General features: G+C 34.5%; 1 protein-coding gene across 1 annotated transcript; it reads left to right on the top strand.

Annotated features, from left to right (window-relative positions):
• Nucleotides 1-12: 12 nt before the first annotated feature.
• On the top strand, nt 13-17,805 carry LOC138323819 (SIN3-HDAC complex-associated factor-like). The gene is made up of 5 exons (XM_069268674.1): nt 13-149; nt 1,231-1,478; nt 6,463-6,610; nt 8,500-8,659; nt 8,980-17,805. The coding sequence occupies exons 2-5, from the start codon at nt 1,251-1,253 to the stop codon at nt 9,314-9,316; spliced, it is 873 nt and encodes a 290-aa protein (XP_069124775.1). The 5' UTR covers nt 13-149; nt 1,231-1,250; the 3' UTR covers nt 9,317-17,805.
• The last annotated feature ends 840 nt before the right edge of the window (nt 17,806-18,645 follow it).

The following is an 18,645-nucleotide window of genomic DNA, read 5'->3' as shown; positions in this document are numbered from 1 at the left end:
TTTTGAAGGATTTCATATAGAGTTCACAATTTGCATAACAAAAGGCCACGCACATGCGTGTTCATTGATCATCTGATATCAGTTCAACTGAGGATATCATTACGTGCGGTTGAATATTTTCTCTGGAAACAACGAAAAGGACAAAATCGGTAAGAATATTTTATGGCTAGTATATTTCTAAAGAGTATATCTAACTTTTCCAATCAAGTTCGTGAGTTGTTATTTCCCGGTTTTATAAAAATTCGACTTTGATTTCGTTTGACCTAGCGACGTTGAGAATGGGAGTGTTCAGTGCGAAGAAGAGGTTTGCAACAGATCCTCAGGGACACTGGCCGTAAAATGGGTTTTTAGTTATTGACAGTCTACGTATCTGCAAGATAACAGTTTATTTACTATAATACAATAATTTTAAACAAGTATCATTAATCTTAACGTTTTTAATTCGACGTAACATATTGTACATTAGCGGCAAATCCATTGGGTTGCCAGACACATGTATGTGCACGAATCGGGACTGAGTCTGCGCTTGGCCTACAAAGAAATTCCTTTGTTCCAAAATAGGAAAACGCTGTGAGCCGTAACCCGTCGGTCAGTGACATAGTTACAGTGAAAGTCCCCTCATTTCATCGATTTTTCTCGGTGGATACGGAGTGTCAAGCGTGCACATGTACGTGTTTTCACCAATGATTGGGAACGAAACAAAAATCAATGGTTTATATTTCACTGCATAAATACAGAAGGCCTATTTTCATCACTATTTTGTCCCGGCGTCTGCTGAGAGTTATTTTTATCCGAGGTCATTGAAGATATATGGGTTTTTACCTCGTGCATAGATCCTTAGTTTATGGCAATATTTGCAACGGATGATTTAGATTGTATTTGTTGGAACTTTCACAGTAGGACTAAATTGAGTTACATGTAACAGGCTGTTAGCAGCAACATCTGCATATTGACACTTGTCATAATTGTACACACAGTCTGTTGCATATGTGTAGTCGTGCCCAGTAGGTCTGTATGTAAGTATGATTCATTGATTGCATTTTGTTTCTGCACTCATCTGTCCACTAACCCAAGTCGCTTCAGAATAAATTACGCCCTTAAATTACAACTATATATAGATCTATATTAAAGGCATAATGCATTATACAGTATGTAATTTATGCATAGTTTAGGACATTTGTTTATTTTATGATCATCAATGAAACTCACTTGTTTGCCTTTCTATTTCAGAATTTTGCAATTGATGCAAAATGTTCAGTTTTCACAAACCCAAAATCTACAGGAGCATCAATGGATGTTGTATATGTAGGGCAAAGTCCTCTAGCTCACGATTCACTGACAGTAAGAGGTATGAATGTGAATTTGAAAAGTGCTTCAGGATAAATGAAAAAAGAGCTGGTGAAATTTGCAACGCTTGTGTTTTGTTGGTCAAACGATGGAAAAAGCTACCAGCAGGGACTAGTCGTCACTGGCATCATGTAAGTCTGATTTTATTCTTCCACCAAGAAACCTGGAGTAATTTAAAATCATATTTATAAGGAGACATCTTTACATGTTTGCTTTATTTTCTAAAAAAATTCTACAATGAATAATCCCAACCAAAAAAAAGTGACAGCATGCCATTATTTCGTTATCTGAAATGGAATTTTAATACTTGCAATTAAAATTTAAATACCCACTGTTATCCATGTATGCATTTAGCTGTATAGTCATATGATAGTAGTCATTTTAAAAAGATTTAGCCAAGCTCATGCTTGTTTTTCTACTTTCGCCTACACAAAGTAGGTCAACAGAGGGCTTTCAAACAACCAGGCGTGTAGGCATACATTCATACTACCTGACCCCATTCACATTCCTGATAGAAGTCTCACACCCATAGAGTCATTCAAACTATTTCTTGGTTGGATAGTTTTCATCTGACAATCGCTGAGAAACATTCTGTGTATATTTATCTTCAGTCATGATAATTCTCAGTATTGATATAAACCACAGTTAAAGTAAAAGTTACACTTTGTTTTTCTTAACAATAATAATCAAGTCTATTTACAAGACATCGCTTTCTTGAACCACAGTGACATTTTAGTTTTACATATCAGTGTCATTATGAGTTTTTCATAGTGCCCTTTGATATCTAAGAGTCTTTTTCTTTTATATTATACATATTATAAATCCCATTTCATGGTAAAGCCAATTAAGTTGTGGTATATTTTACTCTAAGAATCTGACTCAGACATTATCAATATTTGATGAAAAAAATCAATGAAATATATACCATGACAAGGTCAGACAGTACTTATAGCTTATGTATATATATAATATGTTTTTTCTTTATATAGTGAATGTATTAAATACGTTAATACTCTGTGATGCTATGAGGGGCCAATTCTACCATTGAATTGGTCAGATGTTGCATTACTTTTCAAAATGATTCTTATAATTTAACATATAATTCATGGCAGTTCCTGTTTTTGATAACCACTTACTTAAGGGCACATTTACTATAAGAATTAATTGTGTCCAATTAAATTTGAATATTTTGGTTTACTTTCGAAACCATGTCAAGTCTTAGAAAATTTAGATAATATCAGTTTATTTGTATCCAAAGAACCTAAATTGTGATGGAATGATTGGAGTCCTTGTACAATTTGATGACATTGACACGGATAACATATGTGCTGAACTATCTGTTGCCTTCCTACTAATTATCAGTTCCCAGTGAGTTACCCCTAAGTGGTAAAGCACAGTTAATTGTCCCTATCTGCTTGACCTGTAACTCCCCTACAATGATGGCCATCTGTTGAGAGAAAGGGGTCGGACTGACCATTCATTGGCTAAATGAGACAATTTATTAGTTATTAGATAATCAATATCAAGCCTTGGGAGTGCAGGAATATTTTAACAAAAGTCGGGTAAATTTATACTGTCCACACAAAACTGGGGTCAAAGATGGACCTATCAGCCATCTGCCTGGCCTAAACGAACAAAGAGTTTCAGTGATTGACTAGGAATCTATTGATTACTTAGTTAAACAAAACTTAATGAGTGTACCTAGCCTTGTGTTATTGATCTGAGCCAGATGAGGTCACCCTGTTATATAGTAGCACAAGGTAGACTCGTCTCAGCCGTGAGCTTTGTTAGTGTCTATATTAGTCCTAAACCATAAAACGGTACTACCATTATGAAAATTTAATGTGAATTCATTAGAATGCATGACATAGAATAATAATGTAGGCACCAGACAAAAAAAAAAGTTGAGTCACCTAAAGGGTGTGGGTGATGGTGTTTTTTTTATATCCAAGATAAAAATATGTCCATCAATTTTGTGTAAATAATGAAATTGAATAGTTTACAGTGTAATACGATATATTTTTCTCATCTATGATGGACTGACATGTCACATAAAAAAGCATGTTATATCAGCAGTAAAATTCCAGGAATTCCCCCCTATCTATTGGGTTGTAACTAATACACACACTATACACAATGTATAATACATGTCGACATACAATACACATGCCATTGTTACTCGGCTAGTAGTATCTTCAAACACCTTCATTATAATCCATGCTCTTTCATTAATAAGAAAGATTTGTTAATCATTTTCCATTTATAGATGTGTCTATTTCTAAGTTATGTTTGTTTATATATCTTTGGTTGATTTACCCCTGTGGATACAAACTTGCCAATGGTCAAGAAAGTGACAGATGACATACATGTGCAAGATGGATGATAATTGAAGCAGATCTGCCCAACATAAAATGCCCCACTGGCAACTGCTATTGTTGTACCTATCTAGCAATGAATTGACACCTATAGAGTGTATGAAATAAATGCCTGGTAAAAGTGGTCTACCTTGAATGATCCCTTCAAGTCATGATCTATCAATCAAGTTTAATATTAGTAATAATTTTACCGCAAATGTGATCTGAAATATGACAATGAAACTGACATGTTGTGTTTTAATTATGCCAGATTATATCAAAATATAATCCCGGGGCTATTTTTTGAGTGGTTTTTTTTTATCCAAAGGTATACTTAGGAATACTTTAAAGCATTGCTCTTTCTTTGAAAATGTCTGGTAAAAAGATATTTGTCAAATTTAAATTTATGGTATCAAAGTATCTGTATCATAATGAAAAAAATGAAATGGCTTAGTCATAAACATGTCATTATTTTGTAAAATTGTCATAACAATAGACAAACTGTTTGGGTTTTGTGTCCTTGAATCATACATGGATAAACCATTTAGCTAAGGGACATTGAAGACAAGGTAGGGCCCACAAAGCCTTATACTGACCCTGTCACAGTAATATGTTGTATAATAGGTTTGCTTTAGGCCTTCACTCTTGCTGGGCTAGTACAGGTTGTCAAGCTGAACTTCAAACTGACCTCTCTCTTTTGAAATCAATAACACTTGACCTTTAGGCTAGAGGTTTAAAATACACCAAGGCCAGTAAATACTTTCTTTCAAAGGAATTTTTAAGACATAAAAGAGACACAAAATATTTTCATTCCACACATAATTAGTGAACTGTCTCAAGAGACTGTTTGTCTTCCATTCTGAAAGTGATAAAAAGAGAAATATGTTACTGAACATCGATTACATTAATTAATGTTGGGGGGGAAAAGTCAATTTTCCAAACATATCTTATCTGTATACACAATGTTTGAATTTGTATTCAACAAAAATAACTTGAAATAAGCTCATTTATATATTTTTTTCAAATATAGATTTTTTTGTAGTAATTGGTTCACTTCTAGTCCAGGTCTTGGAACATTTGAGTTGCTTACAAATACAACAGATAATCAGGTTTATTTCGAAGTAGAAAAAACTCATTGGAATCATTATTAAATTTCTCTGCAGGCTATTAGAGAGAATTGATTTCTTGGCTAGTGTTATGCTGGTAGTGTTGGGGGATGTGTGCTGGTTGTCATTGATTGTCTGTTGTATACACCACTTCCATTACACATGTTGTACAACTTCACCAACTCATCTACTGCAGCACACCTCTTTCCACTAATAAAACCCATTTGGGATACCAAGAGATTCCCAAGGGGCCATTTCCACTGACAAGGCTAGCCCATATGACGCAGTCACTTTGCTTGGTAAATGATGCCTTTGCATTCAATCCTGAAAAAAAACAGAAAGGAAGAGTATTTCTTTTGCTCTTTCTATTTAGCTGAAGGCTTCCAAGAAACATACAGATATTTCAAATAAATCAGATAATGATGTTCATAGAATCTAATCGTTATCAGTGTGCATGTATATACACCCTGACACGTCCTTACATGACCATAGCTGTTAATAGGGCGCTAATTAATCAAAGAAAATGTTACAATATGGAAACTCATTCTATGCATAATGCTTGTTTTTGTCTAGGTGGGGCAGAGGGCGGGGGTGTTATGTATTCTTGCGTATTTTTATCCTGCATTTTAAGTTAATCTAGAAAGCAAGATATTTTGGACTTGTTTGTGACACATTTGATATAGTATTTGTATTCTATTTCTATCTTTTTAGCAGAAGGGACAATGTTATCTTGTAATTTGGAACAAGTGTTTTGTACTATCTAAAGAGTGATAAAAACTCTCCTGTTACATAGAGTTAGTCATTGATATATAAATAGCACCACACCCATGTCCACAGTTAGGTCATTGTTGGTCTATAACAAATAAAAGCTAAACTGTATAATGGCACTCAACTGTAGAATATAAATTAAACCCTTTTATTAAGCTGCAACTGCCAACGCTAATTGGATACCAAAGGCTAAGCATTAACTTGAACCCCACTTGTTACATCAGACCCCTCGTTGCACAACTACAAAAAAAACTGGGAATAAAGCAGGCTGGTACAGAATCTAGGTCACTGGGTGTCTGGGGCTGGGATATAATGTGTAATGATGCATTTCACTTCCACCAAGGGCATTACATGCGTGCACACACATTCATGTTAGTTCAGAGTCAATATCTTCAATGTAAAACACTGAGGATATAGATAACTTTCCAAGAATTTGTAGCAGAGTCAAATTTGAAAAACAAACCTACTTTGATGATAGTGGAGGATGATATTTAGATAAGTGATTGTCATGACATGTTAACGTGATATAGATGTCTATTTTGAGTTCAATAAAGGTACAATGTTGTAAGGGTATATACCTAGCATGAGTAAAAATAGATCTGATATCACTTCTCTTTGATTAGATTTTATGACTATATTTTTGTGTACCCATTTAGGTTTAATTTATTATTCTATAAATGTAAATGTATTTCATGATTTAATTTGAGATTTGATTGTCATGGTATACAATATGCTATCTACATTTAGAATAGTCTATACACAGGTAAATGATAACAATGATGATGTCAGATTCAGAATAATTTGATTATCTAATACTGTATAAAGTTCAATAAGAGCCTGTCAGTTGATTATATCTGATGTCATTAATTCTTTATTGTCACTTTCAGGTTGTTGATGCTAGAGCTGGACCTGGAATCAAATCAACGCTCAAGATAAAAAGCAAAAGTCCAACAAACAACAAATATAAATCTCCACTGAAAACCAAAAAGTCCTATGCCATTCCAAGTCCCCGTGGCTATTTTGATGATTTATCAGGTAATCTAATGTTAGAATGATGATTGACATATAAGTTCCATATGCTTCAAATGAAATTGCTACTATTCATCTGCTGGATGCCATCCCGCCATTAATTGTAACATCCTGCTTCACTTTATCTATTTAGATACATAATGAAAACAATATTTTTTATGTAGTTTAGTTAAGATGCAGAAGATTTGTATACCAAAGCTGAATAAAGTTCCTGTGGAGGCCATATTGAATTTGTAGTAGGTCGAAAGATGCAAACTGTGCAGGATTTTATGTGATTAGTAATGTTAATTAAGAGCTGTAAGTCTGTGGGTCAGTGCAGAGTAACATCATACCCTAGCTATCCTCACAGGCTCCTCTACCAAGGAATGTAATAGTAAACCACTCGGGTTTGATAACATGCTCTATAGTAACACATCTGCTCCACATTTCTAGCTGCTCACTTTGTTCCCCCTCAATACACTCCCAGCTTGTAATTGGTATCTACCATATATGGTGTTTGTAGATTCAACTCCACAGAGATATAAATCTCCCCAAATATCATCTTTCACCAATGCATACACATTCATCATAAGTTGCCTGGTTATTGGTACAGCTGTGTGGTTCGGAGGGGTGCCTGTCTGCCCCATATCTGCTGGGGATAAAGTTTTATCAGGTCTATTAGCTGCCCTGGCAGACCCACACCAGATTGTCCCTAGGTCATATCACTCTGAAGTTGGCATGACCACTAGACTGGTCATCAGGGGTCAATATAAGAGGTGGGGCCTGACTCATTCTATATATAACCTGGCCCACTTTTACACAGCATGCCCTCACTTGCCTTATCTAAACTACCAAACAATTATAGGATATAGGATATGTCAAAAATGCCAAATATTTTTCATTTAAACTCTTTATTGTTATGATGGAAAAGTGTGCCTAGGTACATAGCTTATTTGTATAGTGATAAGGTCATGGTTTTAGATAATAATTTTCAGTATCTTTATTGCATTACTAAATATGCTGACCTCACATTGACCTTTGCATTGTGGATGATACTGGTTTAACACCTTTATTTGGAGTTTCACTGCTTTTAAGTCCTCAACTTCTTGGTTACAATAAGCAAATGTTTATAACACATATATGATTGTAACTGTATTTCTCACTTTTGTTTACTTTATACACAGAACAACTAAAACATATGTCATATGTTTTTGATATGAAAGTTTGACAGAAGATGGGGGTCCTTGTTACCTTGTATTATCACAGCCCTAAACACTATATACAGCAGTACCAGTATCTAAAAATATAAACTATGTAGAAACACATGGTGGTGAACTTTCTTTTATGAAATGGCTTGAAAATAGAATTAATAACATATGTACAAACACCTTAATAGACTACATATGTATTTCTTTACTGGGGCAATTTACATACAGCTTGATTATTAAATACATGTACACATTTACCAGGAAATAATATGTAAACCTCTGCATGATGAATCATCATATCATCTAAGGAATTTAATGATCCAGACATTTTTATATTAATGTAGATATATATATATACCGAAGGTGTATTTAATTTATGTGAATGAAAGTTATTGCTGTTTTACATTGAAGTTCTAACAAAGTTTTGATAAGTTTTATACCTGGTACTTATGTTTCACTTCATGCCCAGTACATGTACCAGATAACAAATTCATTTGATTTTCTCAAGCACAAATACATCAACATTGATATGATTTTTTAGTAGCGTGTTAGACAAAAATTAAAAGCAAAGCAAATTTTTCGAGTATCTTGTGATTACCAATTAATAAAAAGAATTCCATTCCAATTTTAAAAGTGCCCATTATTATCAATAATATGAATACTTTTAGATTTTTCTGATAACTTGTTTTACAATTCTGTCATGTGAAGTGAATGAAGATAGTTGTGACAAGGATGTGTTTGGGGGGAGCGAGAGTGACGACTCCGACATAGATGAAAGTACAGGCCCCATGGATCGGCCATCAAAGCACAAACGTAAACAGAGCGATCCTAGAATCAGCGCATTCCTTGATCTCAGCTACTGGAAAAAGTAAGTGCTGTAGTAATTTTACTTGGGTATTTGATTTTAAGCTGGAGATTTATGATTATGTATTAATAAACTAAATGCCTTAAATCTGATAATCCATTGAGAGCTATGGGTTTCATATACATAAACTCAGTAAGCCAAGGCTAATTGGTTATTATAATAAAGGCATTAAATGAAAGACCTTGATTTGCGATTAATCTCATATTAAAAGAACAGAGGATTTGTGGGTGTTAGGTCTCAAGTTTTTACACCAAGCATTTGAATTTTAAAATTGAGAAAATTGGCTATAGATGAAAATAAGAAATTTTTCTGTTTGCTTTCAGAACTCAGGTGTGTTGTGGAACTATATTCAAAGGACTGAACGGGGAAGTACTAGTGGATCCCCAGTTATTACAGCGCTGTCAGACCTGTCGTAAGGACAGCCAGACTCACAGCTCAAAGATCCGACGCTCTCAGTCCACAGACGAAACCGAGAGTAACTCTAGTAGTAACAGTGGCTACGGAGACGGAGATTCTGAATTCTTGGACACGAATTGTGTCGATACAGACAGTTTACCTGACAGCGGGACCGCTACCACAATACCTCTATCGTCATTTCCATGTACAGACACAGCTCTCAGTGCATTTCCCACGCCACCACCTCTAGCCATGGAGTGCTAGTTACAAAAATTCATCTCAATGTTTCATTAGGAGAAAAAAAAACAGTTGTCATCGGACAGAAACATTATTCCCACAATTCCTTTATTTATTTGAATCAATGTGTTGTGAGCTCTGCCAAACTTGCAATACCCAATACAATTTGCCCAGGAATTTATACCTTTTTCATATACAAGTGACATTAACTGCAGTGTACTTCAGATGTGAGCTTGTGAGTGGGCCTACATCTTCAAACATCAATGTAATTATTTATGTCTTGCCAAGGTAAGAATCAAGTGCTATAAATAGCAGATCTGCATTACCACAGGTGTATGACTGAAGTACAGAACAACTGTGAAGTCTAGTCAGGTCTTGGTAGTGAGAGACCCTAATGTCTCATGTGAAGCCAATTCCACAAATGCAAACATTTTTTTATGTTCTTTTTTTTTTCCAAACAATGTCTTCACTGTTATTTTATATAAAACATGTAATAAGAGAAAAAAAATGAAGCTATTCAATTGATCTCTAAAAAGTTAATCTCAAATTTTTGTGTTTTTTGGGAGTTAAACTGATTTTGTGTTTCGGGAGATTATTTATGTGGAACACTTGCAGACAGTAATAAGCACACCTGCTGAAGCTGATGAGAGTTGTGAACACTTAAGTGGCATGCATGAGAGAGTGAGAGAGAGAGAATAAAGCATAGTTTTACACTGCTACTGTAGCAGGAGGACAGCACACTAGATGTGATTAGTGGATATGTGTTAGCACTCATCCTACTGGGGATGGTTATAGTGGTATCACATGTGTCCTGTAGTGAGGTTACAAGGCTCTCTACACCGGCATGGGGTTGGTGCAGGCTTTCTGTGTTTTAGGGTGCATGGCTCCACAACTGTGGCACTAACACATGTCCTTACATCAAAACTCAGGCCCTCACTATATTCCAATGCTTTCCCATCAGATGAAAAGCCTTGAGGGTTTGGATGTCACAGAAAAGCTATCTGTTGGCCTTTCATGATAGAAGTGTAGGGGGTTGTATAATGCAGGGGGACTCTGAACCTGTGATTTATATATCAGGATTGTGTCACTCTAAAACTATTTCTGTTTACAGTTGTCATGAATCACTGATATATATATACACCAGGTACACAAAAAATAGTTCGGAAGTTCTTTATTGAGTTTAGCCGTTCTGCCCATTAGACATGCCCCCTGTGTGTTGGCCTTATCCTGTGTACATGGCAATGTAAACTCCTCTACTGAGTCTTCCAAAACCTTCATTTTATATCACTAACATCTCCTTACAGCAACCAGGCAGTTGATAGAAACTCAATGCAAGCTGTTTTATTATTAACATACATATCTTGGGTAAAAGGAAATCTGTGTGATATGTTCCCTTTGCAGACGAAATATACTTCTCAAGTTAAAATCTGCTCAATTGCCCATATAGTTAGAAAAAAAAAGTAATCCATTGTTACCTTACTGGACAACAAAAACTTTAATTTTCTAATCAGTTCTTCAGATCTGTTTCAAAATCAGGGAAAATCATTTTAGTTTTATCAAAGTTGTTGATTTGTTGAAAAATTATAATTATAACGAAATGTTTTCACACTGTTTTCATATTTTCAATAGTACACATGCTCATATCCCTATAAAAGTTAAAACATATTTAACTTGCCAATCCCCCAATGATGTTGAACGTTGAAAAGTTAATCTTTGGTGGACAATAAGAACTTGGCATTGATTTGATTTTGAAATGAATCACTGTACAGTCTTTAAAACATTTTGGGTGAAAATGAAGATGTTATATACTTTGTGCTTGCACAAAGGTTTTACACTTAATTGATAATAGATTATTGCTACCTCAGACAAGTGCAATATTTTCTGCATGCGTCAACCAAAGACTTAAAATTCAACTATTTCAGGGTTGATATTCCTCTGGGTATAAGATATTGGTCCACACTGTTCAACAGAAGTATTGGGCTGATTTCTGTCCCTTCAAGGAAAGCTGGTTAAATAGATCAAAAGTGTATCACCTGTTGTAGTGTTAATTTCTCCATTAGAAATTCTAACAGTAGCAGCTTTGATCTTTGGTGTAATATTAATTTGTACAAATGTGATGAGCTTTGTTTTCTTGGGAATTAAAGGTGGTCGATGCTTTGAAAATCAAACTTGAAATGCGAAGCTGAAGCTGCTGTTGATGCAAAGGGAATGTAAGGTCTGATAAGGAGATCTGTTCCTTTGCAGAGGGGGAGCAGGATGATGTTGGTAGGGTTCATCATGTGATCCTTCACTGGAGCAGAAAGGGAAGTACATGTGTGTATATATGCTGGAGATTTACTGGTTTTCTATTTCTGTTTTGAGGTGACCTAGTTCTTGGACCAGGTTTTGATATGGATCAGATCTGCAGATTTTTTTTTGAAGCTTATCATATTTCACTAGACTCCACAAGAGTTTCCTATTCCACCAAATCCTAGCCAGATCTGATTTCACTTCAGGCCTTGCTGTCCTAATTGGGAAGTTGTCAGGGATGATTTGAACTTTGGATAAATTTCAGAAAAAAATACCTGGCATTTCAGAGTACTGAGAATTACAATTTTGTAAAGAAGCAACTGGGGGGGGGGGAATAGGGGGACACAACTGCTTTTGAGCTAGACTCCCTTAAACAAACTTGTTCTATTTGAATGCAACATTTTTTTTATAGATTTAAATGTGGCTTAAAGGAGAGGTTGTGTAGTGTGACCTAGTTGCGCAGTGTTACTGGGCTACTATCACAATAGGTGGATCTCAATGTCTCTGATGATCTGTGACCATCACAATACAGCCCCCTACCAGCACTGACAATGTCTTCCCCACTGCACCAGACACTCGGTTCTACTTCAATCAGAGATAGTCTACCACATATTTCATGGCACACATCTGTTCTTTTTTTCATTCACCTAGAGAATGTTATTCAGGTTAGAAACATTTTAAGTTCAATGGGAAGTCTGCTTTAAGTAGATTAAAATGAAGAACTATTATTTTGTGCATACTGTGTTAGGATATTTTACCAGGATATTTTACCAGACCTGTTGCAGGGTTTTGCATAATAATATTCCTTTTCTGGTGGCTGCTTCATGATTGATAGTTTATTCTTTGTGAGATTTTGTCCGTACACATGGTATAATATAGGTCAGGGTGCTTACAATGGTTATGCAAGAAACTTGGTGTAGTCATGATCAAGCGTAGGGTGCTTTGAAGGTACAAAGCTTTTTTCAGCTGATGTGTATCTTAATGCTTTGTCATTCCTAACATCACCTGCAACAGCAAACAATTTTTTACCTGAATAATGTAATGTTATGATTAATGTGGCCAGTGTGAATTCTGTAGCAATTAAATGTATGTTGTGCTGGACTGTGTTTAAAATTTAGTAGATTTGTACTTTTTGCGAGATTCACACTCTAAATTTTGTTCCAGCCTAATTCATATGACACCAGCAGTAGTTATTACTAAGTGTTATACTGTCTTGTTCAGCTCACCTCTGCTTCATAAAGCTTCATCAATATTCTCTTTATAATTTAGCCTCCCAGAATCACAAACTTGGTTGTAAACCATTCACCTAAACCACATCTAGTATAGTAATCTCTCATGCAGTTACTGCCAAAAATGCTCATCATTTTTATTTGATTACCAGTTTAATTAAAATATAAAGAGATGCATGATAATTTTTTTTATACAATGCAAGTGATTTTTGAATGTTTTTTCTACTTTTATATAATAGGTTTGTGAATCGAATGAATATATCAAATCATGAGAAAGAAAAGTATTGTATGCTAAACAAGCCAAACCACTTCTAGTATTTTACGATAGCAATATCCTTCATGGGTGTTTAGCATTTGCCATTAACTAGTCTGCCCATTTTCCATTTGTGACCTGTAAAAGGCATATCATTTCACATTGGTAGAAACAGATACACAGAGTAGTTGAAAGGGTTTCAATGGTGATTGATGTTCATGCATGGTTAGCTTTAATGTGGTGTGAAGAAAGTATGCCATCATTTCTTGCTTTACAGTGCTAAGCTAACAAAAATCTTAAATGAAAACAAAAAAAAATACCGGTACTACTGATTTGTTTTCCAGTGCTGTTGCCTGTACCAGTGTATACAAATTGCACAGGTATGACGATCATTGAGTATTTTATATGAAATTTCAGCAAGAGATACATGTATTTTTGAGCAAAGAAAACCCATGTGGCATGGTGGATACTTTTAGGTTTTGATCAGGTGTTGTTGATGTTATTCTGTATGGAAATGCTTGTGCAGCTGTAATTGTCCAAATAGTTCATAGAATTTCACCAGCCTCATTCATAAATGTGTGTTTTGCAATTGAAAGTACGGTAGATTCAATTTGTAAATGATATTTGTAATAACATGTGTGAATGTTCTTCAGCTTTCTTTCAACTCCTAAGTTTGCATACGAATATGACACTGTTGTAAACCCCAAACACATGTAATGACTTCATTTATTTGTTTGCTTCAACACAAGGTCCCATGATGGTTGGAGGGTCTTAATATGTAAATGATTTTTGATTTATGGCTGGTGCTACCCAAGATAGTGCCAGCCATTATGATTCATTAGTTTGCATATTAACACCCATCCCTTGTTACATGACCATGTGGGTTAAGTATTAGAAATGTTCTCTAACTATTTAACTTGATAAAACCAAATCTATTCCTATTTTCCTCTCCATTTTCACTTCTGCTTCTCCTTATTGTGACTGAGGTATGCATCTACTATTTAATTTGTAAATAATATTGTACAGAAATCTGGTTTTACAACATTCATAACTTGTACAGAAATGTATTATAATTTTAACAATTTTCTTTTACCTATGTAGGTGGGTTCAGATATTTCCCTGGAATCTTATGAAAATGATATTATTACATGTGTATGTTTTAAGAAGTTGTAATATATGGAAAGAGATCAAGGTGTCTGGCCCTTCTCTAGTGCATGTGAGGTAACTAATTGCAAATGGTGTTATAAACTGCTAGGCTGTGTTAATTCATGCTATATGTATTAGCTTACAGATACGATACATATTGTGTGTTCCAAGCATGTATTGCATGTCAACATGTACTAGAGGAGAGGTCATGACATTAATTATCATAAAAGAACAAAGAAGGAACGATAGTGTAATCAATACCTAGTAGATAATAGGGTTGACTTCATATAATTACATCGTGTTCATGTAATGTTAGTAATACAAGGAAGAGACCTTGATCAATAACTTCAGTAAATGAATGTTACTACAATACAATAGCAACAGTGTACACTTAGTTTGTAAATGAATTATTGAACAAGTTCAGATTTTTATTTCTTTATTTCAAAATGAATACTTTGAGTTGCAAATTTTCTATGTTCAACAGGTTGGTTGCTAATATCTAAAGAAAAAATATGTAAGAAATGTCATATTGTGATATCAAGATTGACTTATGCTTTGCTTATGATGGTAGGTGTCTGTAATTTGTCTTGTGAAATGTTAGTGACCTCTTGCCAATTTTTCTGTTGAAGGTGGTCCCGGTGGAAAATGATCTATATAAAAAAAGTCCTGTCAATCTTTAATATTAATTTTTTTTTTTTTCTGAGAAATTGAAATATGCTATCGGATATATAAAATATTTTGTGTAGACAGTAGAAAGTTACTATTTGTAAGTTGAAAGCCCTGTTAAATAATTTATTTTAAGTCTCAAATGAGTATGGTGTGAATGGCTTTTGTATGAGAGTGTGAATGAATTTTTACAGAAGGAATACTAACTTTTATTAATTGAATGTGTTGTCGTAGTGAGTAGAACAAAATGTGAAGGATTTCTGTTATTGTAGACTTGGCCAAAATAAATTGTGAACAGTCTGTTTTAAGAGGAGTTTAATGTACTGTTCTGAATTTCATTGCCAAATTCACAACAACAAATGATGTGCAGTCTCTTTAAGAAAATAGAACAGAAGCTCAGGTTATGAACATGGATTAACTGTATACAAGTGATTGCCTGTTGATCTGCAGCAACATTTGTTCATAATTTATTTTGGTGTGTGTACACACTGTTGAATGCAGATGGTGTGCTTGGTTATATAATATATTATCATTTTATCATTACTATTATCATTATGAATATCATATATATTTCAATGTTATATGTGAGAGAGTTGTTCCGTGTAGTCTTTCGACGTCATTATTACCTCTTGGTGTAGTACATTAACCCAACGTGTAGTACCGTACTACTGGTCTTTGTTGTAAGGCTGGACATACATAGGATGAATTCTGCCTTGACTTTCCCGTATTGACCTGTACTTGACCTTGAAATGTCTTTTTTTTTATCTAAACACTCAAATTTCTAATTGTGGCAAAGAGGAAGACAAAATGAAAATCAACCATTGTCAGGAAATTGAAGGTCATTGTTTTTCAATATTTCATTCATGAAGGTTAAGGTCACAAGTGTCAACATTTAGGAAGGTGCAGGTCAGATATTCTATTCTCTGTTGTTGTCTCATCCTTGTACAAAAAAGTTGTCCCCTAACTGCTACTGTGATGTTTGTACTGTGTACCTCATAAGAGAAAAGTTAACGTTGTTTAAAGTGTGTGAAAGTTCATTCCATAGAGTAATAATTAGATTGCCTAAATAAAAGTGTTATTGTAAGTTTGGTATAGCAGTATGTGGCAGTTTTCACAGCTATAAAGACCACATCTCCACTCAAAAATGAAATTGAGTTAAAATCCAGGTTAAAAGCTATTTAAGATTTCAAAACTTTACAGAATTCTGTTGATTGAGAAGACCTTTCCCAAGCAGTGGTGAATTGTGTATTGTATGATTGGAAATTAAGATTTGATGTTAAAATGACAAAATGTCTATAAAACATCCATGATGTAAATATATATATATTCTAGTTTTCATCTTAACTGATTGGATGTTCGATGTGCATGATTTTCTTGTTTTAACTCCAGTACATGTCTAATAGAAATCTATAGTAGACATTGTATAATGTACTGGCAGTGTCAACTGTTGTACAATCTTTAGAACAGCTAGCTAGTACTGTACCATAATAAGTTCAATCAACGTTTGTAGTCGTACAATGTATCCAGTTTCTGTGTTATGTTTGATGATATACAATGTATCTGAATTCTCCATTTCTTTTGGTGACTTGTATAATAATTTTCTATGAAATGAGATTGGAATTTTAATCAGCTATTAAACAAGTAGAATTTCTTGAACATAACACAGAGGTTAGGTAAATTGTATTTATTTATTTATTTATTATTTGTTTTTATGTTTTTATTCTTGTTTGTTCAACCACTCTCTGCATTACAAAAGAAAAACATTTTGAGAGTTTTATGATGTATTTCATCCAGGTAGAGATGCCTCCTCCATTCAGTGCCCAATGTTTCCCTCATCATTCTAGAGTACATGACAGATTTGGTGATCTCCTACTATATTATATATATATATATATGCCGGCCAACTTAAAATTATATTATCGGAGTTAAAGATCTCAGGGCGATTCCATTGACTGGAAGGCATACACACACCTTTCATAATCATTGTCTGATATGCATTGTGCATTATAGGTGAATATCTTCTTAGTGAATCATTCATTTGCTGTACAAACCATTTAAATATCGAAAAACAAATTTATATAACCTTATATATATTTTTACTCTTTTTTTTTTCTCTTTTTTTTTATTGAAAATATACAAAGAGTAGGAGCTATCTTGATATGCAACCCCATGATCCACTCATCATTAGAGCAGATCTCCAGGCCCTTTGATTGGCCTGTCCACTGCCATTCGTTGTCATGAGTAAATGTTTGGTATTGCCAGAGGAGAAGTTTACAACAAAAAATGTTAAAAAAAAGCACCTGCTTTACTAACATAGCCCTATTAGTAAAGGGTACTGTTGTTGGAGGCCAGTAATGAATTATACACTGTTTGTGTGGCATCACATGTTTTTATTGTAAAGATTCTGCTGTTAAATCACTGTTGCATCAGTGAGAAGTGAAAAGTGCCACAATAGTAGGTTAGTTCGTACAGATTATACCTCGATGTAAAACAATAATTCAAACGAACAAACCACTGTTAGCATATTAACTGTTTCCACAAAAGAATCTTCAAGATAACAATGCAACAAGTCTGAGTGTTATCATTTTCGTTCATTTCGTACCATACATTTTCTTGAAAACATTCTTTATTAATTATTGACTGTAATTATTACCGGTATTATTATTATTAATGTGTTTTGTTTCTCATTGTGGTCAGAATTGTTTTTAATACTCAAATCGTTCATAGGATGTCTATTTATTATTTGTACATTTGAAAAACAAATATTTATTGCCAGGAAGCTGATTTTCCTGAGTACACACAAAACAACAGCCCTGTTAATTTGTTGATATGTTTAGAGTAGATCATAGAGGTCGTGTGGTTATATGTGTGAGATTTCATTGAGAAACTCTGTAAAGTCTATGTAGTTAATAATATAAAGACATCGTATTGTATTCTATCTTGTTGAGTTTTATTTCTCATCATCCAAAGGAGTCCTGATGGACGAGTGATTCTTGTGTCCTTTGTGTGCTTGTATAAAATATTCAATTGGAGGACCATTTGAGATTATTGTAGTCTATGAGATGATTAATAGTAAACGCAGGCCTCAATATCACTTACCCTTCGCCGCGTGGTTGGCAGTTCAAACCTAGCATTCAAAAATCTTGGTATTTATACCAAAGGCATTGCCTTACACAATACAGGCTGTTAATGGGACAGAAATGTACCAGTTATTTGTACCTTGGTCACTCAACCAAACCATGTATTGGATATGTCCTAACCTATTTTGGTTCCTCCTCGATACTCCAGGGGTTACTATCACAGTCGTTATATCCACCCCTGGTCTATCTCATGGTAAAACTGATTGCTCGGTATGTGAGCAGGTAGTTTGGTTCTTTGATGTACTTCCAAAGAATCGAATAACAGTACACTGTGATTGAGTATGTTCCTTTGAAGTTTGGTGTCGCTCTCCCAAACTGAGACCAGATTTACTATGGGATAGTCCAGAGGTGGATATAACGACAGTGAAAGTTCTGGTCCTGATCTTAGACTTGTTCTAGAGGAAACGTCTCTCACCAGAACTTGGCATCCTTGGGCAGCACCTGAACAGACATTTCCGATGAATTACGAAGTCTGCTGTAGGACAAGAAAATCGGGCTCAACCCGATTTATTTTGTCATTAATCAGCAATAAAATGGAACACGGTGGATAAAGTGACTGGACAGTTTACCATACAGACCGACACCGGAAAATCTAAAACAAATTATTATTTTAGTTATTTAGTTATTAATGTG

This window comes from Argopecten irradians, chromosome 1 (genome assembly GCF_041381155.1).
Source record: "Argopecten irradians isolate NY chromosome 1, Ai_NY, whole genome shotgun sequence".
In the NCBI taxonomy this organism is placed as follows: Eukaryota; Metazoa; Mollusca; class Bivalvia; order Pectinida; family Pectinidae; genus Argopecten; species Argopecten irradians.
This window is presented reverse-complemented; position numbering and strand designations above follow the sequence as displayed.

Coding starts and splice junctions, on each gene's coding strand:
- LOC138323819 (XM_069268674.1), top strand. CDS start 1,251: ATGTTCAGTTTTCACAAACCCAAAATCTACAGGAGCATCAATGGATGT. Junction 1,479..6,462: donor CTAGTCGTCACTGGCATCAT/GTAAGTCTGATT, acceptor TGTCACTTTCAG/GTTGTTGATGCTAGAGCTGG. Junction 6,611..8,499: donor CTATTTTGATGATTTATCAG/GTAATCTAATGT, acceptor TGTCATGTGAAG/TGAATGAAGATAGTTGTGAC.